The sequence below is a fragment of the Anomaloglossus baeobatrachus genome, chromosome 3 (genome assembly GCF_048569485.1).
Source record: "Anomaloglossus baeobatrachus isolate aAnoBae1 chromosome 3, aAnoBae1.hap1, whole genome shotgun sequence".
In the NCBI taxonomy this organism is placed as follows: Eukaryota; Metazoa; Chordata; class Amphibia; order Anura; family Aromobatidae; genus Anomaloglossus; species Anomaloglossus baeobatrachus.
Genome location: NC_134355.1, coordinates 37,880,933 through 37,904,983, shown reverse-complemented (window position 1 = coordinate 37,904,983; position 24,051 = coordinate 37,880,933). Strand labels below are relative to the sequence as shown.

At 42.9% G+C, this 24,051-nt stretch overlaps 1 protein-coding gene across 1 annotated transcript in view; it reads right to left on the bottom strand.

Moving 5' to 3' along the window:
• USH2A (usherin) overlaps nt 1-24,051 on the bottom strand; it is a 1,098,211-nt gene that overhangs the window by 843,600 nt on the left and 230,560 nt on the right. The window contains exons 14-18 of the mRNA XM_075339131.1: nt 23,520-23,683; nt 18,046-18,204; nt 11,779-12,273; nt 6,113-6,367; nt 3,736-3,908 (exon numbers count right to left, since the gene is read on the bottom strand). Of these exons, the coding sequence (XP_075195246.1) occupies nt 3,736-3,908; nt 6,113-6,367; nt 11,779-12,273; nt 18,046-18,204; nt 23,520-23,683 (1,246 nt within the window). The remainder of the gene's footprint in view (nt 1-3,735; nt 3,909-6,112; nt 6,368-11,778; nt 12,274-18,045; nt 18,205-23,519; nt 23,684-24,051) is intronic.

Sequence of the window (24,051 nt, the reverse complement as noted above, 5' to 3'; positions counted from 1 at the left end):
CAAAAAACACCAACAGGTTTAGTGAAGAATATTGATTATTTGGTGACAATGGCTCCTCTCCGGTGTGAGATATATTAAGCAGTAAGTAAACGGTGAAATCTTCACGTTTGTGTTTTGAAAGCAGTAAAAATGGGCAAATGTAAGGATCTGGAAGATCAACAATGGTCAAATTGAAATTGGTAGCTGATTGGGTCAGAATATCTCCAAAATGATGTCTTGTTGGGTGTTCCCATATACAGCAGGTTTCATAGGGAGTTCCTGGTACAGTCCCTGACAGACGTTCTGTCGCTTATCCATGTTATGTAAATAAAAGCTTATAACCTGACTTTAAATCCATCCATTGGTTTCATAAATTACTCTTTTGAAAGCTAAAACAATCCCAAATTTGGTTTAGGTTATGAAAATAAAGTTGCTGCAGAGCTCAAATATTGATCATTTAATGAACACAGAAAGGTCAGATTTTGGAGAAACAAATGTTTTGTCGCCCACAGAAAGTAATGTGAAATTCAAACAATTAACTTCTAATACAAAGATATGTTACATAACATTGGTAAATGAAGTTGTGGTGCTATTAGAGCCATAATTAATATTTTGTGTGACTTCCATGAGCTTGAAGGACTGCATCCATGCGGTTCAACAATGATTCATACAATTTATTGATGAAGTCATCAGGAATAGCAAAGAATGCAGTCTTACATGCCTCCCAGAGTTCATCTAGATTCTTTGGTTTTGTCTTCCAAGCTTCCTCTTTCATCCTACCCCAAACATGCTCAATGATGTTCATGTCTGGTGACTGGGCTGGAAGTCCTTGAGCATCTTGATCTTGGATGTATGAGATGGAGCACCATCCTGCTGCAGAATTTGACCCCTTTTATGATTGGAAATATAAGAGGTAGCTAATACTTCTTGATATTTTAGGCTATTGATATCGCCTTCCACCTTGTAAATGTTTCGCACACCCCCATACTGAATGTAACCCCAGACCATAATCTTTCCACCACCAAACTAAACTGTTTTCTGGATCCATACGGGCTCCAGTAGGTCTCCTGCAGTATTTGCGGTGGCTGTGGTATAATTCAACTGAAGATTCATCAGAGAAATCCACCTTCTGCCACTTTTCCAGCGTCCATCTGTTTAGCAGGCTGTGGGACTTGGCAAATGCCACACGTTTTTTTTTAATAGCCTTTTGTTTAGTGCTGGCTTCTTGGCACTGATTTGACCATGGAGGCCATTTCGATATAGAAACCTACAAACTGTTCTAGTTGACACAGCGTCTTGAGGTGACCAGGCCTGTTGGAGCTCTGCTGCAGTGGAAGAGGGGCTGGCTTTGAATTTTCTAACCGACAAACGTTCCTCCTGAGCAGTTGTCTTGCGGGGTCTGCTGGACCTGGGCTTGTCAAAAACATCTCCAGTCTCTTCAAATCTTTTTTTGATTCTTTGTACTTGACGCTGAGACATATTAAAGGTGCCAGCCACCTCTACAGTGGATCTGGTCTTCAGCCTCTTGATAATCAAGGCTTTGGTCGCAGGGTGGATTTTTGGCATAATTGTCAGAGGTCAAGTTACAGTTCAACTGAAGGTCTGGGGTGCTGGGTTTCTTTTTATACACACCGACTAATTAATTGATCCTTTAGTGAGCACAGGTGAGGATGTGAACTAGGATTGGGTGCATTATATGACAAAGCGACAAAACTTTTGTCTTGCTAAAATCTGACCTTTCTGTGTTCATTAAATGATCAATATTTCAGCTTTGCAGCAACTTTATTTTCAGAACCTAAACCAAATTTGGGAGGGTTTCAGCTTTCAAAAGAGAAATTTATGAAACCAATGGATGAATTTAAAGTAAGGTTATAAGCTTTTACTTACATAACATGGATAAGCGACAGAACGTCTGTCAGGGACTGTATACAGCAGGTCTTGTAAGGAGTTCCCGATATACGGCAGGTTTTATAGGGAGTTCCTGGTATAGGACAGGTCTTGTAGGGAGTTCCTAGTATACGGCGGCTCTTTTAAAGTGTTCCCGGTATACAGTAGGTCTTGTGGGATGTTTCCAGTATACAGAAGGTCTTGTTGGGTGTTCTCAGTATACGACAGGACTTGTGGGATGTTCCCGGTATATAACAGGTCTTGTGGGATGAGGCTGGCATACAGCAGGTGTTCTAGTATGTTCCCAGTACAAAGCTGGTTTTGTAGGATGCTTCTGATATACACCAGATCGTGTGAGATGTTCCCAGTATACAGCAGGTCTTGTGTGATCTTTCCGGATTACAGCTGTTCTTGTGGGGTGTTTTTGGTGTATGGAAAATCTTGTGTGATGTTCCTGGTATATGGCAGGTCTTCTGGGGTGTTCCTGATATGCAGTAGGTCTTGCAGGATGTTCCCCGTATACAGCAGGTCTTGTGGTGAGTTCCAGGTATATCCCAGTCCTGTAGAGAGTTCCAGGTTTTGTGTTAATTTCCTGCTATACAGCAGGTCTTGTGGGATGTTCCTAGTATATGTCAGGTCTTGTGGGATGTTCACCATGTACCTTAGGTCTTGTGAGGTTTTCCCAGTCTACGGTAGAAGGTCTTGTTGGGTGTCACCAAAATACAGCATGTATTGTGGGATGTTCCTGTTATGTAGGCCATGAGAGGTGTTCCTAGTATACAGAAGGTCTTGTTCGATGTTCCCGTTATAAAGCAGGTCTTGTGGGATCTTCCTGGTATACAGAAGGTCTTGTGGGATGTTCACGCTATACAGCAGATTTGTGGGGTGTTTCTGGAATATGTCAGGCCATGTTGGATGTTCCTAGCATACGGCAGGACTTCTGGGATGTTCTGGTATATAGCGGGACTTGTGTGGTGTTTCTGGTATACAGCAGGTCTTGTGGAATGAAAGTATGTGAATGTAAATCAGTGAAAGGTTCATCTTTAACCAAGGCTCATAGCTGGGCATAGGAAGTGAAGAGAAGTACATCTGGTCTGATCTCAGAAGAGAGCTAATACAGTAAAAATTACAGAAGTTGTCACTGCTTTCTATAACATACACGCAAAGCATCACAATTTACTGTATATAGGGCTAATTAACTGCAAACCATGTAGTGTCCATGTTGACCCTTGACCAGTTCAGAAAGAGTCTATAATTGGCACGTCAGCTTCAGAACTGGATTGTGGAGCAATGTACTGTAACTAGGTGGCACGATATAGTGAATCGCGTTTTCTTTGATATCACATGGACGACCGAGTGCACGAGCATCACTTACCGGGGAAAGAGGTGGCATTAGGATGCACTGATGGGATGGAAAGAAGACAAGCCGGTGGAGATGGTGTGATGGGGTAATGTCTTGATGGGAAACTATGGGTCCTGGCATCAGGTGGATGTGACAATAACCAAAAATTTAACAGACCAACAGAACAGAACAAATTTGTTTGTTTAATTGTTTAACAGAACAAATTTAAGTACCGCCCATCATGGCAGCCATATTTCCAAATGGCATTGCCATTTTCAGCAGGATAATAACCTTGCTGCACTGCAAGAACTGTCAGGAATGGTTTGAGGAACTGACAAAGTGATCAAGGTGATGACTTGTCTCCAATTTCCCACATCTCAATCTATCATTTGTGGGATTGTGTGGAAAACGATCTGATCTATGGAGGCCCCACATGCCCGTAGGTGCTCTACATGCATCCTCTAGTAAATGCTTCACTGGTAAATTGGTCTCCCGGAAGATTATACCAGGGAAGGCAGTGGACGTACCTGAGAAGAAGCTCCTCTTGTGTCCAATTTCTCAACTTGATCCCTGGACACCATGTTGATTGTATAACCAGAAATCTCCCCTCTTGCGACATTGTTGCTTGGCTTCTCCCAGGACACATTTAGAGAATTTGATGAAAGTGCAAATACAGATGGAGGCGCCATGTATATGGGTTCTGTAAATGGAGTATTGGTCAATTTAGTCATCATTATGGAACCATAATCTGCATGTATCAAGATAGAACATTTTGAGGGGTTCTTTCCTTTGGAAGACCCTTTTTCGTTACAAGAGTCTCCAATATTACACTTACTATAAAGTGTCTCGCTGCTTAAGGGGTTGTTCCTTTTAAGGAAATCTTGGTTTGGTGTCAGACAAACAAACCTTTCTTTACGCACTGATCCTGGGTCCACCGGGACGTCTCTGCCTCTACTCCCAGTGTATGGCATTAGCTGTAGCGCTGATGTCACGTCAATAGCACAACAGCCTATCAGTGAGCTCATTGGTTCTGAGAGGGGGGTTCCATCTACACTGACAGAGCTGCAGAGCTCTCTGATTGGTTGCCGTGCTATCGACATAATGTCAGCACTGGAGTCAATGCCAGACAGCAGGAGTAGTGGCAGAGAATCATTGATGGACCGAGTGACGATGAGTAAAGTGCAATTTGCTTTATTTTATACGAAACTGCACCGGAGACAGGAATTTAGTGAAAGGGAACAACCCCTTTAAATTCTTGTTATTCAGCTGTGATCTGAGGTAAGATCCATCAGCAAGTGTTCTGCAACACTACCGCAGGAGAAATGAAGTGCTATATACCGTAGTTTCATAATAATTTCCAATGAGGCCACGATATATGCTTCCATATAGTCCTTATACCGATGTGTCAACACTCACCTTTCATTAAGGTCTTAAATTTCTTAAAGTAAAAACTTCAATACATTATCAGTACATACTAGCAAAATCCTTGACTGTCTGCAAATCATATCACTACCCCTAGGCCACTTACAGCATAAACATCTCCCAATAAAGCATGTTTTACTTCAAGCTGGTCATCTGGGACTATGCATCTTGAGATATGTTGATCCAGGAGGAATAGAAAGGAAGGACACAATAACAAATCTAAACAAGTTACTCTTTAAATTCTAATTATTCAGCTTTTGCAAAGTTATGAAGCAATGCAATGTACTCATTTATCTTATCTTGCTTCCTTTTCTATCAAAGTCTGTGCTAAAGGGGCTGTTTCAGCTGCCTTGTTTGTGCATTTAGAACAGTTGTTTTGAAATTCAGGTTAAGCAAATATCCAGAACCCTGTATGAGCGTCTCTGCTCCCCTTCCCTATGTTTAGACACTATTTACAACCTCTCTTTCTCTGCCAATATTATCTGAGCAAAGGGGAGGAGAGCAGAGAGCCTGACACTGGGGTACAGGATATTTGATAGACCTCAAAACAGACAGTTGTTGTAAGTGCATGAACACGGCAGTTAAAAAAGCCCTCAAAACACCTGCTCTAAGTGCATGAACAAGGCAGATAAAACAGCCCTCAAAACACCTCCTCTAAGTGCATGAACAACGCAGTTAAAAAAATCCCTCAAAACAGCTGCTCTAAGTGCATGAACAAGGCAGTTAAAACAGCCCTCAAAACAGCTGATCTAAGTGCATGAACAAGGCAGTTAAAACAGCCCTCAAAACAGCTGATCTAAGTGCATGAACAAGGCAGTTAAAACAGACCTCAAAACACCTGCTCTAAGGGCATGAATAAGGCAGTTAAAACAGCCCTCAAAACAGCTCCTCTAAGTGCATGAACAACGCAGTTAAAAAATCCCTCAAAACAGCTGCTCTAAGTGCATGAACAAGACACTTAAAACAGCCCTGAAAACAGCTGCTCCAAATGCATGAACAAGGCAGTTAAAACAGATCTCAAAACAGCTGCTTAAAGTTCATGAACAAGGCAGGTAAAACAGCCCTCAAAACAGCTGATCTAAGTGCATGAACAAGTCAGTTAAAACAGCCCTCAAAACAGCTCCTCTAAGTGCATGAACAAGACAGTTAAAAGAGCCCTCAAAACAGCTGCTCTAAGTGCATGAACAAGGCAGTTAAAACAGACCTCAAACAGCTGCTCTAAGTGCATGAACAAGGCAGTGAAAACAGCCCTTTCAGTATAGAGTTTGAGAGAAAAGGAAGCAAGATAAGATAATGGAGTACATTACAAGGGGTCATAACTTTGTTTAGTTAAATCACTCTTTAAGTATCAAGTCTAATTCAATCCTCTAGGAGGGGAAAAAACTGGATTCCTTGTTAGCATTCTGCTAGTACAGATAGAATGTGCCAAACTATCAGGGAGGAGATAGATTAATTGATAGATAGATAGATAGATATTATCACCTGACTCTGCTGTTTTAAATACCACCCATTCTGAAGCGATACTTCCGGCCATGTTAGTGGTCACAATGCAAAACTCATATTCTGAATTTGGTTCCAGGTTGGTGATCACTGCATGGGTCACTGGGGGCTTTAAGGCATTTTCATTCTCAGATTCCACCACTGGTTGGGGGTTCAGCCATCCACTTGCATGGAAAACCCGTCGTTCAATCGCCTGGTGTAAACCTCTCATATACAGTTCATGTCTTATAACGACTCCTAGAGAAAAAAACAAGGATCATTGATAAGTGTTATCAAATTACAATATTGAAGAGGATTTTTATATTTCAATTGTAACCTGTCAGGTTTGATAAAGCTATTGACCTTCAGATATAGAGTTTAATCTGCAGGAAAATAGCATTACAAAGAACTGAATGGGCTGATGACAGGAGAAAATTATCTTTATTTTGATGGCTTCCGGCTTTCAGTCATGCAAGATATTACAGTCACCACTGACAGTACTGAGATTAATGGCTGTAACTTCCCCCTGCACTGACTGACAGCTAAACTATGTGACACGCCCACGGGGTCTGGGGGGGTTACTAGTCACTGGGCCAGAGTAGGGGGTGGAATGTCACAGTGGCCAGGCCCGGTTCCGTGACCCCGGCGGTGTCAATAAAGATGGACGAAGGGAATATTTACAGGGGAGAAAAGTTTCTATTTGTGACGCCACCTGTGGTCTGTTGCTAAAATAGGAGCCGCCACTGCAGGAGGTATCCTCCGGGACATAAGGTAGAGCAGCTCGGATGGTAGAACTCTCCATATCTCCAGCTGCTGCTCTTAAGCGGGCTTTACACGCTACGATATCGCTAGCAATTTCTAGCGATATCGAGCGTGTAAGTATCCGCACCCGTCGCACATGCTATATCGTGTGATCTCTGCCGCAGCGAACATTATCGCTACGGCAGCGTCACACGCACTTACCTGGTCGGCGTCGGCGCTGTGACTGTCGAACAATCCCTCCCTCAAGGGGAGGGACGTTTGGCGTCACCGCGACGTCACTAAGCGGCCGGCCAATCAAAGCGAAGATTTTTGAGTTTGGGACGACCTCTCCATGGTGAACGATTTTCACCATTTTTGTGGTCGCTTAAGGACGCTGGTAAGTGTCACACGCTGCGATATCGTTAATGACGCCGGATGTGCGTCACTAACAACGTGACCCCGACGATAAAATATTAACGATATCGTAGTGTGTAAATCCCCCTTAAGTGCTGTCAGCCGTGACGGTAATATCTTGCCTAATTGAAAGCTGGCGGCTCCAAGGAGAACTAAAGTTCATTTTCTCCTGATAGCTGCACTTTCAGTAAGGTGGCTGGGCACCTTTATAATGCTATTAGTTTTGTTTCTTTATAGTATACATTTGGGGGTAGTCACAGCCTCCATATTTGGTTAAGCGTTCTCCCATCGTCTTTAACTCTTCTCGACCTCTGCTCTACATGTACGGCGTATGACGGAAGAAGATATATGGAGCAGGCACTCGGGATGAGCTCGCTCTATACCTGACAGATACTAGCTGTGTATTACATCCAGTACCTGCGGCTAACAATCACGGGTGGAGCAGAGCTCCGCCACGATTGTTAACCTGTTAAATCCCACTGGCAATCTCTGACAGCGGGATTTAATACGTGTCAACATAGGAATGCACAATTTTCAGCTCCCATCAGTGCACCCATGATGTGATCGCGGGTCACCGATGGATTACTATTACAGCAGGGGGTCTGCTGAAGACCTCTGGGCTTGTGACAGCCACGCTCCTCTGAAACCTGCATGTTGCCGGCCTTCAAAGGAAACTGTGATTTCCGCTATATACAGCGATTTAGAGGCACTGTTGTATATAGCACAAGTGATCAGATGATTGCAGGTCCCTAAGGGGACTATTAAAAACAGTGAAAAATTAAAAAAAAAGTTTGTAAAAAATATGAAAACATCAAATGTCAAATCATCCCCTTTTTGATTCATGAAAAATAAAGATGAAAGAACCTAAAAATAACATATGTGGTATTTAGAAAAGTCTGATCTATCAAAATATAAACGTTCATCTCGAATACGGAGGAGGTCATCACTGGTAAACCACAAACACACTCATTGAGCACATAACACAGGAGCCCTTTCACTGGGATTGGCTAGGGTAGGTGCTGGGGTAGCCATCAGGAGGTATGGGACCTCTTGCCCACTAGTTCAGCAACCCATGGGGTGGGGCTCCGATTGGGGAAGTGAGGAGCAATCTTACACACATTGGTGAGTTAGCATCAGGCAGCGTCCGCACCAGGTCGGACTTAGGAACAGACAAGGAAGCAAAGAGAAGCTTAGCAAGGGGGGCCCGTGGTCTGGAGCTGGAGGCTCGACCCGGATTCTTACGAAGAAGGGGTATCCTAGAGTTCCCAGGCACCCGGGACCCGTTCCACAGCCCAGGAGCTGGGGTGGAGGGAAACCGTCGAAAGGAGACATGCAGAAGGAAACACCGGCCTTGACCTCTGAAGTATCTGGGATCGTCTGAGGCCCATCACAGCGGGACACAGCACACCAGGGGCAGAGTGACTTCAGTGAGTAAAAAGAACTTGAACTGCGCCCTCTGTGTCGTCTTATCATTACCGGTGCCCTCACCATCGCGCCCCTGCGCCATAGACGACTACTACTCTCAACATCCCCCTGGGGCCTGAGCTCTGCCTGTGGAGACCTGTACCATCCGAGCTGCGTTATCATCCACCCCAGAGAAGAATCCCCCAGCGGCGGCTAATACTGGCCGCACACCACAGGTGGCGTCACGAAGACAAACTACACATCCCCGTTTCCCCATTACCCCATCCTTATTGACACCGACTGGGTCACGGAACCGGGCCAGGCTTCTGTGACATCCCAAAGTGTCCCGGTGACGGGTAGACCTCCCCAAAGATCCCGTGGGCGCGTCAGCAGCAGGAAATGCTCTGTTTTGGAGCTGCCCCATCTTCTGCTAGTGGCTGTGGTTGGGAACTGCACATCCACCTCCCATTGATTTGAATGGGATTGGGGTCTAACTAGTGGATATCCTGCCTCTAAAACTTCCTCCTGATGAGAATGTAGGGATCCCTTGATGCCGACCCATAAACTGACCAGTAAGTAGTAGCGACATTTAAGCAGAGGCTGAATAAAGAGGTGCACTCTCCTTGTAGTCTATGGTCACACTTAACAATTGAGCCCCCATAGATGGGATTTTTATACATGGGACCCTACCTAGAAAACAATTATGGCACATTCTAAATTAAGTAATTGAGAATGGATACATTAATATAGCTGAAGTGTCAAATGTGACACGTGGGATAACGAGATGTGTACCCAGTGCAGAAATGCAAAAAACTGATTAATAGGGGAAACGTGTGATACGATATTATTTTCCTCTGTCATCAGTAACTATTTTGGAACTGTAGATTATCTGTCCTAAAACAATCTTAATTAGCATTGATCGTCACACTAAAAATAATTGTCCTTGACAACGAGACAAAAAAAAAATATCATTATAAAGCTTTCTGGTATTGATATAAATGCCACCATAAGCAAAGGCGAAGAAGAAGAAGAAATTCCCTGTGGGGCCTCCGACAACGAAGCCTTTGAGGGAACCAAAATGAATCACCATGGACTCATTTATCTGTAAAAAGAGTCTAAATTTGGGTCTTCTCAATTAATTATGGATAAAAGTAAAAATGGTAAATTAAAAGGCATGAGAGGGAAGGGGCTGCCCTCGGTGCATTATTATAAATGACACAGATGTTAAATACATCTTTCTCCCATTTGAGGTCATTCGGCAGCGATTTACATATTTGGTTTATTATTCGGCTTTTAATGAGGTTTTATTTATTTGATATGTTACAGAAAAGTTTACAAAAGTTGCATTTAAGGGGTTTTGGATGATTTAGGTGAAATGCATATAGAAAAGGAGTGTACCGTATATAGTTCCTGCGCGTGAAGCACTAAGTATTACTGCATTTCGGTATAGCGGCACTGGACGACACCATGCTAAAGAGGAGAATATATATACTGTATATGTGATATGTGATGGAGGCCAGAAGACCAAAGAGGACCTGAATGATTTTCACAGTGATGTCACAGGTCAGGAATAATGCAAACAGTGATGTAACAGGGACAATAGATCGCCTGTCCCTTTAATATCATCATCACATGTCCCTGTGATATCATCTGTGATGTCATCATCACTATTCCTTGTGATCTTATGTGTGATATAACTATCATTTGTCCCTATGATGTAATCTGCGCTGTCACCATCACTAGTCCATGTGAGGTCATCATCACTAGTCCTTGTGAGGTCATCATCACTAGTCCCTGTAATGTTATCTGTGATATCATTATCATTTGTCCCTGTGATGTCATCTGCGATGTCATCATCACTAATCCCTGTGATATCATCACTTGTCCCTGTGATGTCATCTGTGATGTCATCATCACTAGTCCTTGTGAGGTCATCATCACTGGTCCCTGTGATGTCATCTGTGATATCATTATCACTTGTCCTTGTGATGTCATCTGTGATTTCATCATCACTAGTCCTTGTGACGTCATCATCACTAGTCCTTGTGAGGTCATCATCACTTGTCCCTGTAATGTCATCAGCACTAGTCCCTGTGATGTCATTTGCGATATCATTATCGCTTGTCCCTGTGATGTCATCTGTGATTTCATCATCACTAGTCCCTGTGATGTCATCATCATTAGTCCCTGTGATGTCATTACTTGTCTCTGTAATGTCATCATCACTTGTCCCTGTAATGTCATCATCACTAGTCCCTTTTATATCATTATCATTTGTGCCTGTGATGTCATCTGTGATGTTATCATCACTAGTCCCTGTGACATCATCATTACTAGTCCCGGTGATGTCATCTGTTATATCATTAACATTTGTTGCTGTGATGTCATCTGTGATGTCATCATCACTAATCCCTGTGATGTCATCATCACTATTTCCTATGATGTAATTTGTGATATCATCATTATCACTTGTCCCTGTGATGTCATAATCACTGGTTCTCGTTATGTCAACTGCGATGTCATTATCACTTTTTCCTGCGATGTAGTGAGGATGCTAGGCAAAAAAAATATACAGTATGTAGTAATATGACTTAACACAGAGAATAAATACTTTGACGTTTTACACATACTGCACACAGCAATGTCACACTATTGGAATAATGTACACAGTAATATCCCATGGATGGTTACAACAATGATCTCACAGTGCACAGCATAATCACTGGCATTTCCTATAGTGCAGTAAAGCCACTGGCAGACACAGTCAGAAAAGGGCCCCTGTACAAGAACAGTAAATGGGCCTTTTCTTGTCCAAGAGCTCACCATAATGCACAATTCCACCTGTTTTGAACGTAGTAATGGGCTCCCTTACCTCTTAGGCCCGGCTGCACAGGTTTCGATCCTGAGTATGGCCACTCAGCAAAGCTAGGACCCAGCACTCAGTTTTAACTAAAAACTGTCCGCCCCTATAGTTACATTTCTATTTTGATCCTACACCATTCAAATATTTGATCTCTACAGTTTGTGATAATCTTCAATGTTATAAGTCTGGAAATTTTACCCAATTAACCCAATTCATTGTCTACGCATATTAATGAAGATGGACTTACCATTTGGTTTCAGTGGTGGTGACCACTGTAGATAAAGATCTGTAGAGCTTGAATTTTGGACCACGGGTGGACTTTGACCTGCCGGTGGTGCTTGAGCTGTTACCACCGTCATTGGTGAACTGTGTAGGCAGCCTTCAGAATTGCATCCATGCACTGTAAAATTATACTTGGTAAATGGTGTTAGATTAAGAACAGTGACCTGTGTATCAAGGCCTTCATAAGCGATATGTATCTTCAATGACCCTTGTGATGTGTATATTAGTCTGAACATCTCAACAGGTCCATCAACATCCAGAAAAATAGTCCATTTTATTGACGCAGAATACTGACCCACGGGATGCACTAAGCTTAATTCTATTTCTCCAGTTGGTGGTCCGGCTCTTGTTTGATACCTCACAATGGAGCTGCTGATGGATCCATGTACATTTCCAACATCGATGCGATAAGTGTAGGCAGTATATGGGAGAAGAGATGAATCCATGTAGCTCTGTATACCTGAGATATTAATGTGTTAGGAAGGAAAAGGTCAGCTTGGACTACAAATCATAATCAAAAACTTGGCAAAGAGTTTTTGCAAAAAACATTTTCATTTTTGGGGAGGAGATACCAAAGAGGGCCTTAAAAGAGCCATACTGCTGTGTCTAGGGTACAGTAGATTAATACAATTTTTAGGCTTTGGGGAAAGATTGACATAAGAAACTATAACCAACGTTATGAATCCCTGCAGGTTCTATTCCAACTTTTACCCAATTAGTACTGGTCTGTCATCTATCCAGTCCACACACAATAGAAGTGACTGGAAATGCCCGTTCATCCAACCACTGCCCGTAGAGAGACTCAACTGAGTGGGCATTATTGGCCATTTCTGTTGTGTAAAATACATGACTAGGAAGAAAGCCCAGGAATTTACAGGAACTGGAGGCGCCAAGAAGAATGGGCAGCTTTACCATCTGAGAAAATAAAGAGTCTCATCCAGAACTAAGGGGTACTTTGCACGTTGCGACATCGCTACTGCGATATCGTCGGGGTCAAATCGAAAGTGACGCACATCCAGCACCGGTAACGATGTCGCAAAGTGTAAAGCCTATGAGAGAAGATGAACGAGCGTGAAACAGTCAAAAATCAGTGATCTGTGTCACGTTGTTCATTTTCATAATGGCGGTGCGTCCGCAGGTACGATGTTGTTTGTCGCTCCTGCAGCTCCACACATCGCTGTGTGTGAAGCCGCAGGACCGACAAACATCTCCTTACCTGCCTCCACCGGCTATGCGGAAGGGAGAAGGTGGGTGGGATGTTTACATCCCGCTCATCTCCGCCCCTCCGCATCTATTAACCGCCTGCAGTGTGACGTCACTGTGACGCCGCACGACCCGCCCCGTCAGGAAGGAGGCGGGTCGCCGGCCAGAGCGACGTCGCAGAGCAGATAAGTGCGTGTGAAGCTGCCGTGGCAATATTGTTCGCTACGGCAGCTATCACAAGATATCGCATGCGCGACGGGGGCAGTGACTATCGCACTCGACATCGCTACCATCGGCTAGTGATGTTGCAGCGTGCAAAGTACCCCTAACACAAAAGACTTCAAGCTGTCATTGATGTTAGAGGGGGCAATACACGGTATTAAAAACTGGGGTATGTGATTAGGGTCATTTGGATGTTTTTGGTTGTCATTATGATTTAAAAAGAGAAAACAGTAGTTTGACAATAAATGGCTTCACCCGACCACTGATTATGAGTGGAAAAAAAGATTTTGTGTTATCATTCATATTCTCTGAAAAAAGGCCAAGAAAGCAAAAAATCTGCTGGTGTATGTAAACTTTTGAGCACAACTGTATCTAGACGGAAATAAAAAAAAAATGGCTTGTGAAAGGAGGAGGGAAAAAACAAAAGCAGGAAAAGAAAAATTGGCTTCAGGAGTAAGGGGTTTTAGACCAAGTACTGCTTGATATATGTAGATACCCTTAGCCAAAAAACCTATTGGAAACACCGTTTTGAGTGTGGGTAACCTAGGGCGTGGGGGTGTGTCACGGGTGACAGATAGTTCTATGGTGTATGGCAATAGAAGGTCACAACATTTGGCTGCACAAAATGCTCCTTGACTTTCTATTATTCCTGCTGTTAGTATTCAGTGTACAAGGTATCTACTCTGCTGGATTTTCATCCATTTCCCTCTAGGACCTTGTGGAGATACTATTCCCTTCACCTGCTAATCATCTGTATTTTGACTTGGGTTTAAATGCTCTCATTTTTCCTGGACTTGTGCTGGTGATATTCAGTTCCTTCACAAGCTCTGGATGCAAGCAGGCGGCTTGTATTCATCTGTACGATTGTTGCTGCTCTTTGATGAACCTCTTACTAAGGCATCTGGAGATAAGTTGTTCATGTGCTTTCCCCATGCGTGTGGTCCCTGTGTCTTCTTTAGTGTTTAGTGGTGTTGATGACAAGCACATCCCACCCATTCCCTATCTAGAGGACAGCTCTAGGATCATCCTAGTGTCAGGTATACGCCTCGGCGCATAGGTGCGGAACCTATCTAGGGTGGTGAGGGACCCTGGAACCAGTGGTAGGTTTGGTCAGGGGTCACCATTTCCCCTTTCCCTAGACTCAGGGTTTCCCTTCCCTTTCACCATTCCCATGGAACTTCCCCCATACCTAGCATGATAATAACCTAGGGTTGAGGATCAGTTAAAAACTTTTTTTATCTTCCATCTCTTGTCTTTGAGCAATTAGAGGAAACTGAAAGACAAGGGCTCTGAGTGCTTGCGGCATGTGGTCATTTCTTTTGCTCTTCCTTTAAGACAAAGGATCTGAGTGCTGGAGGCCCATGGGCAATTCTTTTGCTCTTCTTTTAAGACAAAGGATCTGGGTGCTGGAGGCCCATGGGCAATTCTTTTGCTCTTCTTTTAAGACAAAGGATCTGAGTGCTGGAGGCCCATGGGCAATTCTTTTGCTCTTCTTTTAAGACAAAGGCTCTGAGTGCTGGAGGCTCGTGGGCAATTCTTTTGCTCTTCCTTTAAGACAAAGGCTCTGAGTGCTGGAGGCCCGTGGGCAATTCTTTTGCTCTTCCTTTAAGACAAAGGCTCTGAGTGCTGGAGGCCCGTGGGCAATTCTTTTGCTCTTCCTTTAAAGCAGTGTTTCCCAGACGCCAGTCCTCAGGGTCCCCAACAGATCACGTTTTCAGTGTTTCCTTAGAATTGCACGGGTGATGAAATCATTATCAAAACATCAATTGCCACATTTTTGCTCTTCTATACAATAGTAAGAAAATCCTGAAAACATAACCTGTTGGGGGCTCTGAGGACTGGAGTTTGGTAAACTAAGAATCGAAAAGTTTTCCTATCATAGAAAAGTGATGGTGTCACGCTCCCGGTGTCACGGCACCACTCCTTACCCACTGATCCAGTCCACGTGCCCACCGGTCACAGCTGCCGCTCACGCTCGTGCTCTCCGGCGTCCTGTCCCTGGTCGCTTGTGTCTGACTCTGATTCTTAGGCACATGTATGTGTATAGGGCGGGGCCATGTCTACTCACCTAGTCTTATAGGCCCAGCACTCCTGAAGCAGGATATGACATGTTACAGGGACAGGGTATATAAGACTTCCCTTTCCATGTGGGCGGCGCCTGATCAACGTGCTCAAGTCCCCTTGTGCTTGGTCTTGTTACTAACACTGTCTCGTCCGCAGAGTCCGTCCGCTGGTCCTGACTTGGTTCTTCCAAGAAGTGTCCGGTGACTGTGTACTGAGGATACTGCCATCTCTCATCTGCCTGCACCCATCACCGATTCTCGACCCTACCTGGTGTTTCAGCCTGCAAGTCTCACTGGACCTGGACCCCGTCTGCTATTCCTACGCGGCACCTGAACCTGGTCCCAGTCGTCCCTCTGCCTTACGAATCCCTTTGGACTCCTGCACTCCTTAAGTGCACTTGGACTTTTGACCTCCCGTTTTCTGGCTACCATGCATTTAGGCCCTCTGGTGGGGTGACCAGACAGTCCCTGTACAGGGGTTAGCTCTTGGTTGCTCCTCCAGGGGAGTCTGGTGCACGGTCCAGTGTATCCACCACCAGGACATAACAGATGGGAAGTAGGTAGTATCAAGGGCATATATACAGTAATGGGAAAACCTCTACCACCAAACCTTGGGATGAGCTATTTTCTGATGGGTTCGAAGAGCTTTGTTGGCTACTTGGACCATGAAAATATTCAACACTGATCTGTCAGTGAAGGGAATGGTCCCATTACTTTCTCTGTAGAGTGTTCACTCATCATAATCATATTCTCGTGCCCTAAGATCATCACACATTTTCGCGGTAATAGACCAACAGCCGTCATAAGCCGTCATGAAGGAGAGTCACGGAAACCCAAGCCAATGGCACAGACTCAACAGCCGACAACACCTACTTATAATGAGCCAGCAAAAGCGATATTCCATTCAAATTTTGTAAAAGCATGTAAGCAGATTAACAGCTCACCTTCCTAACCTTCCCCACCACTGTATTTAGATTAATTAAATTAACAAGTAATGCTAGATTTATATCTGAAATCTGTTTCAGTGTAAGTAGAAGCTTTACCCAGTGGTTAAACACCATTACGTCTATTACATTTGATACCATTTTTTCAATCTATACCATTTAACAGGATTTGCATTTACCACGCGTTCTCCCTATATGCCCTGTGCTCAGGCTGTTCACGGTAATTAACTGGATACAGCAGATCACTCCATTGCAAACAAAAAAAAAACGGAGTAACTTAAAAAATTACTTGCTTTTAGCCATTGGTGGTCACGACATGGGCCTTCTGCCTTTTTGCCGTGAGTAACATATTTTGTTCTAGAGAGTTAAGTTATTTAATTCATTAATAGTTATTTTATTTCATTATTTTAATAATATATAGGATTATAAAAATAATTTCCCGTTATTTTGTGAATTGATGAAGTCCAAGCTCTGGGATCACCACTGATCATATTGACTAAGGAACTTTTTGCCTTTTTACTGCACATTGCCGATGACTCCTGATTATGGGGGTTCCACGAGTCAAGCTCTTAACGGTCAGGGAACGATGACAAAATCTCATCATTTGACATCAGTTAGTATTGAGAGAGAAGCCATTATGATTGGAAGGGACTAAACTGATATTAAAATGTACTTTGATATTTTTGGATATTTTTGGATTCCTCTTGACTCAGCTCAGTGGCTCTATCGAGAGGACAGAATTTCCTTATGGAGTCGTGAACGGGCTGCCAATACACAGTGTGAACAGCCTCTTAGAGAAAGAAACACAACCAGACCAGTAAGTAGCTGGGGAGACGTATATAGTAGTAATGCTCAGTTGTATAGTACTGCCTATCTTGACTCTAGCAGTAAAACCAACTCCCAACAATAGTTACATAAATGTAGCCAAAAGTTCTTTGTACCATAGGCAATGCAATTCTATTCTTAAGGGTGCCCTTACACGAGCGTATAACTCGCATGAGTATCGGAACGCATCACTCGGTGCGGCCGCACACTCTCCGGACAGGAGCATGTCAGCCGCATAAAAATACATGCAGCTGACCGGCTCCTGTCAGCAGAGAAGCCAGCCGCACCTGGTGATGCGTTCCGATACTCATGCGAGTTATACGCTCGTGTGAGGGCACCCTAAAAATGTAGAACCTCTGGTGATCAGCGGGTCTTGCAGCTGAAGCTGCCTCCATTGTTGGATGGATGCACATTTTTTCTGCATTGTCCACCTTTGCGAAAAAATTTCACAGTGCCAGTTAACGTAAATGAGAAACCAAATAGTAACTTGTTATGATTGGTAGTAATGGGCGAATAGTAACTATTCATGTTTATATTATTCGTAACAAATTCTGAAGTGTTATTCCGGTATTTGTCATGAATAACAAGTCAAAGAGCATTTTTCTTGTCGTGATACATACCGGAATAGTAGTTGCTATTCTTTAAGCATAATCTGAACATGAATAGTTATTGATGAGCCCTCAAGACAGTAAAGCATCCTTGTGAATAACAAGGGTCCCAGGAAGAGGGCCACCTCCTATCTCTACATGAAGTCCATAAAGCCTCCAGAGAAACAATGTGAATTGTTGCCACTAATCTAATGTTTGAGAAGATGATGACACAAGACCAAATAGTTTCTTAGACACTTTGGCCTTTCACTGTTCTACCTTATTTGTATAATGTTTCCGAAAGAGTCAAAACCAAAATTGATTGTAGAGGTCTCGAGGACTTCATAGTCTATAGAGAGAAAACCATGAAGCAGCCAGTACTACTTACCGTACGGATAGTAGTCAGATGTTTGATAGCTCTGAACACCGTCCCTGTACAGCACATAGTGAAGCCGATTACTATTTGGGGAATCTGGTGGACTCCAGGTTAGATTTATGGTGGTGCTGTTTACAATATGGCCCCTTGGAGGTGGTTGTTGGGAAGGAGCTGCAGAATTGGAAAGGCATATTTTAATGAAAACACCATGGACATATAGGAATTGTCACATTTTCAGTGTCTTGACATTATGTACATTACAGATCACATTTTCAGTGTTTCCTTAGCATTGCACAGGTGATGAAATCATTATAAAAACATCAATTGCCACATTTTCGGTCTTCTATATAATACTAAAAAAATCCTGAAAACATAACCTGTTGGGGCTCTGAGAACTGGAGTTTGGAAAACAATGATGTGAAAGGTTTTCCTATTATAGAAAAGTGATGGGAAATAGTTGGATCAATGGCATATTCAGTAATGGGAAAACCTCTACCACCAAACCTGGGGATGAGCTATTTTCTGATGGGTTCGAAGAGCTTCGTTGGCTACTTGGACCATGAAAATATTCAACACTGATCTGTCAGTGAAGGGAATGGTCCCATTACTTTCTCTGTAGAGTGTTCACTCATCATAATCATATTCTTGTGCCCTAAGATCATCACACATTTTCTCGGTAATAGACCAGCAGCCGTCATAAGCCGTCATGTAGGAGAGTCACGGAAACCCGTGAATTACTTGCTTTTAGCCATTGGTGGTCACGACATGGGCCTTCTGCCTTTTTGCCGTGCGTTACATATTTTGTTCTAGAGAGTTAAGTTATTTGATTCATTAATAGTTATTTTATTTCATTATTTTAATAATTATATAGGGTTATAAAAATCATTTTCCGTTACTTTGTGAATTGAGGAAGTCCAATCTCTGGGACCACCACTGATCATATTGACTAAGGAACTTTTTGGCTTTTTACTGCACATTGCCGATGACTCCTGATTATGGGGGTCCCATGAGTAAAGCTCTTAACGGTCGGGGAACGATGACAAAATCTCATCATTTGACATCAATTAGTATTGAGAGAGAAGCCATTATGATTGGAAGGGACTAAACTGATATGAAAATGTACTTTTATATTTTTGGATACTTTTGGATTCCTCTTGACTCTTTCAGCTCAGTGGCTCTATCGAGAGGACAGAATTTCCTTATGGAGTCATGAACGAGCTGCTAATACACGGTGTTGATAGCCTCTTAGAGAAAGAAACACAACCAGACCAGTAAGTGGCTAGAGAGCCGTGTCTTGACATTATGTACATTACATAATATGGGTGCATCCAACCTTCTACAAACCAAAAATGAAATTGCAAGGCCATGTATCACCACAGACCATGACGTTGGCATAAACCACGTCGAAACGCGTAGTCCCTTTTACAACAGTAGATTTTTTCTCTATGTCAATTCTACAATGCAGCTATTTTTAACATCTTTGAAATAAATATGGATTTTTTAATATAAAACAATATTGGATGATAGACTATATTTTCCCTGAATATTTTGTCCTTTCTGCTTTCTTAAAGAATAAAGCTGTTTTATCACTTTTACTATAAGTTGGAAGGCATAAAAAAATTAAAAAAAAATCCTGAATTGCTGGTGTTTATTCAAACTACCTAATACAATCAGAATAAAAAGTGATAAAATATGGTATGTCCCCAAAAATGGTACCAATTAAAACATCAACTTGTCCAGCAAAAAACAAGCCCTCACATGAATCTTTCGGCAGAAATACAGAAAAATTATAGCACTCATAATATGGCATAGAAAAATCTATTTTTTGGTTATAAAGAAAGCATTTCTTAGTGTGTGATAGCAGCCAAAAACATAAAAAAACTATGGTATATAAATTTCCTATCACTGTAATTGCACTGACCCAAAGAATAAAGTCTTGTGATCACTTATACCAAATGGTGCAAAGAGTAAAAAATAAATAAAAGTGATTTTTGACCTGCTGTTTATTTGTTCATTCTCCCTCTCAAAGATTGCAGTAAGGCTCAGCTCACATTTATCCTGCGCTCTATGCTGAGTGTTTGTCACAGGTGTGTCACACTTCACAGACAATCCTGTAGTTTCTGCCTCTCTGACATTCCCTTTTTGCCTCCTTGGGGTTTATCCCTTTCTCTTTAGGACTTTGCGGATTTCGTCATCTTTTCAGCTGTTAAGCTTCAGTACTCCCCTTGTGTCTTTACATACCTGCTTTCCCCCTTACTCTGTGCTGGTGATAGGTCTAATACCGTTAACAAGTCTTCAGTGCAAGCAGTCGGCTTGTATTCATCTGGAGAAACTTTGTTGTTGTTGCAATTCCTCTCTCTGACTCATCTGGAGATAACTCATTTGTTTACTTCCCCGCATGTATTCCCTATTTGTTCTGTAGACCTTAGTGGGGTTGACAAAGCGCTCATTTCAACTGTATAGGCAAATCAGGGGCTTTGCAAATAAATGCAACACAGCATCCACTATTGATTCTAGCCAATTTTAAGTTCCAAAAGTCAAATGGCACTCCTTCTTTTCCAAGTCTTGTCGTGCACTCAAACACTGTTTTAGTCTAATTTAACCTCATAATTAAATTTTTTTAAAAAATGGCGTGAAGGTCCCCCCTACCACCCCAGTTTTGATAACATTCAACTCAAAGCAGACAGCTGAGGGCTAAAATATAAGACAGGAAAGGTGCATGGTTACTGGGCCCTTCCCAGCCTAAAAATAGCAGTTTCCATTGGCCAAAAATTGACGCAACACATTAAATTCACTCCAGCTCCTCCTGATTGCGCGGGTGCGGTAGTAATCGAGGTAATAGGTTAATGGTGTTGATGTCAGCTGTGTAATGTGAGTTGGCAGTAAGCCCATGGGCTAGTAATGGAGAGGTGTCTATCAGAAAACGCTCATCATCAGAGCTGCCTGTTCAACGCTATGCGCAGTGAGATCTGGCAGCTTTGATGATGAGCAACGTCGTCATAGGCCAGCGTCACATGGGACGATATATCGCGCGATCGCATGAGCGATCGCACCCACCCCCGTCGTTTGTGCGTCACGGGCAATTTGTTGCCCGTGGCGCACAAAGTCGTTTACCCCCGTCACACGTACTTACCTCCCGAACAACCTCGCTGTGGGCGGTGAACATCCTCTTCCTGAAGGGGGAGGGACGTTTGGCGTCACAGTGACGTCACACAGCGGGCGCCCAATAGAAGCGGAGGGGCGGAGATGAGCGGGACGTAACATCCCGCCCACCTCCTTACTTCCGCATTGCCGGCGGGATGCAGGTAAGCTGTGAACGACAAACAACCGGCGCGCAGAAGGAGGAACGACTATGAAAATGAACAACGTGTCAACAAGCAACGATGAGTATTTTCGCTCGTTTACAGTCGTTCGTAGCTGTCACACGATATGATATCTCTAACGATGCCAGATGTGTGTCACGGAATACGTGACCCCGACAACATATCGCCCGATATATCGTAGCATGTGACGCAGCCCATACTCGGCCTCTGTGAATAGCTGTACTTTACTGTTAATTACAGCCACCATAGTTCGAGTCCTGCATCGTGGATTACAGAATACCTTCGTTGTATCATTTTTTAAATAAATTGGTAAACGAAGGAAAGTGTAGGAAAGTCTTTATTCAAATTAATTATTTTTTCCTATGTGTTTTTTTTACTTTACACTTCCTGGATTAGTAATGGGGATGTCTGATCGACACCTCTCCATTACTAACCCCTGGGCCTGATGCCAGCTGACAAATCACAGCTGACATCAACACTAAAAACTATTACCTCGATTGCCACCACACCAGGGCAATCGGGAAGAGCCAGAATTAGCCCAGCTAATGGATATGGCACTCCTTTTGGGGCAGATGTGGGCTGGTATTTTTAGGCTAGGGAGGGCCAAATAATCATGGGCCTTCCCAGCCTGATGATATCAGCCTCCAGCTGTCTGCTTTACCTTGACTGGTTATCAAAAAATGGGACTCCACTCTTTTTTTTTTAATTATTTTTTGTTTTTTACTTCCAAGCAGAGTCAGAGATGCATCCAGGCTTCTTCCCCATGCATTTCGCTGGCCGAATAAAAGGCTTGAGTTCCCCATAAACTTCCATTATACTCATTAATCAAATCAAATGAGTCCGAGCATCCGACCTGCTCGATTCACATAACGAGTACTCAAACACTTTAGTGCTCGCTCATCACTAATGCACACATGCTTTCTAAAGTTAAACAAGAAAGAACATGCTCTGGAGTAACCCTTGTTTCCCCACTTTTTTTCTTCTTTTTATTTTTCATCTCCTTCTTTTTGTTATTCTTATTTTTTGTTCTCCCTTTCCATCCGTCACAAATTTTGACTTTTCTTCTTTCCTTCCTTTTTTTCCACTCCTATTCTTTTTTTTAACTTATTTTTTTTAGTATTCTCTTCCTTTCCCAACTCTTTGCTCAGACAAAATGCCACCAAAATGATATTTATTGAGAAATATTTACCTTTCTTATCTGCTGCCTTTCTATTTAAATATGTACATATATTGCATGGTTTTTGTGTTTGCAAAGATTTGTATCGTCTTTGTATTTTTCTTTTTACATTTTTGTGATGGCAGTCGTAGAAAAGAAGCCAAAAGTCACAATCTCAATAAATTTACTCTTTAGCCGTAGGGGAAGGAAACAAAATTTCTTGTATTTAAGGACTGTATTAATATGAATACTCCTCTGTTTAGACTTTATCATTTCCTCTTTGGATTCTTGGATCTCACTGGTGGATCCGTATAACATTGATGACCCATCCTTTGACACGCCATAAGTGTAATAACTGGGGTGTAAAAGTAGCAGTCACTCACAGGCCCTGGTGGTATTCCAGGTGAGGGAGACCCTGCAAAATATTTTGCTTGAAGGTCCAGGAGTTTACACGTCCAGGAAAAGCCATCAATACTTGATCATTGTGGTCCGGCAGATGGTTTCCAAATAGCAGCCAATAGAAAAGTGAAAAGGCTCATTCGTGGCTAACCAAGATGTTTCTCATTTTGTAGACCACCATGATCTACTATAGGCCTTTCACAAAGTGCTCTGATCTCCATTCAGTTGTCCCTTTGGGGCTTCCGTCCGAACTCCCCACAAAATGGGTTTCGGGCGTATGCATTGACGGGGCCATTGATTTTAATGGTGCAGATGGAGTGACCGTGTGCACCATTTTCGGAAGTATACGCTTACTGGAGATGGACACCCAGATGTTGTAGATTGTATCTGGGTTTCGGTCTCCAGTAAGCATATACTCCAGAAAGTGGTGCACGACAGAGCACATGGTAAGTCTGTTTGTACTATTACAGTCAATGGCCCCGTCGGCGCATACGTCTGAAACCCGATTTGCGAAGGGTTCGGACGGACGCGCCAAAGGGACCACTGAACGGAGATCAGAACGCAGTGTGAAAGGCCCCTTAAACTGGAGAGTGGGGGGATTTACATACCCGAGCTGCAGCCATATGGATTATTCCCATCCAAACTGCTGGATCCTTCAACACAGAGTGAACAATTGGTGCCGCTCACAAATTCTTTACAGAAGCATTGACCGGTTGTAGCATGGCAGCTGGCATTGACAGCACCCGCTGTGTTGCATGAACAAGGCTGGCACCTAGGAAAAAAGAACAAAAATCTAAGAAAAAAAGAAAATAATAAGCTTGAAAAATCATCAATGATTTACAGAAAAGCTTAAAAACAAGAGTATAATAAGTAATGATGTGCAAAATAATTCGAACTACAATTTTCTGGTCTCAAATTTAGTCTTCTGTTTCAGCCGGACCACGGCGGTGTTCCCTTTTGTGCCACCAATCCTCTGTCTTTTATCGAGGTCGCCTCTACCAATTATTAGACAAGGGGGCAGATCAAGGGGAGTAACAGAAGAATACACACAAGATAATTTGTATGCAATAAATATGGAAAAACTTAGTTCTTTAGAGGAGCTCTAGTTAAGTAAATTTTTAAGCCAGCAAAACACAGTGC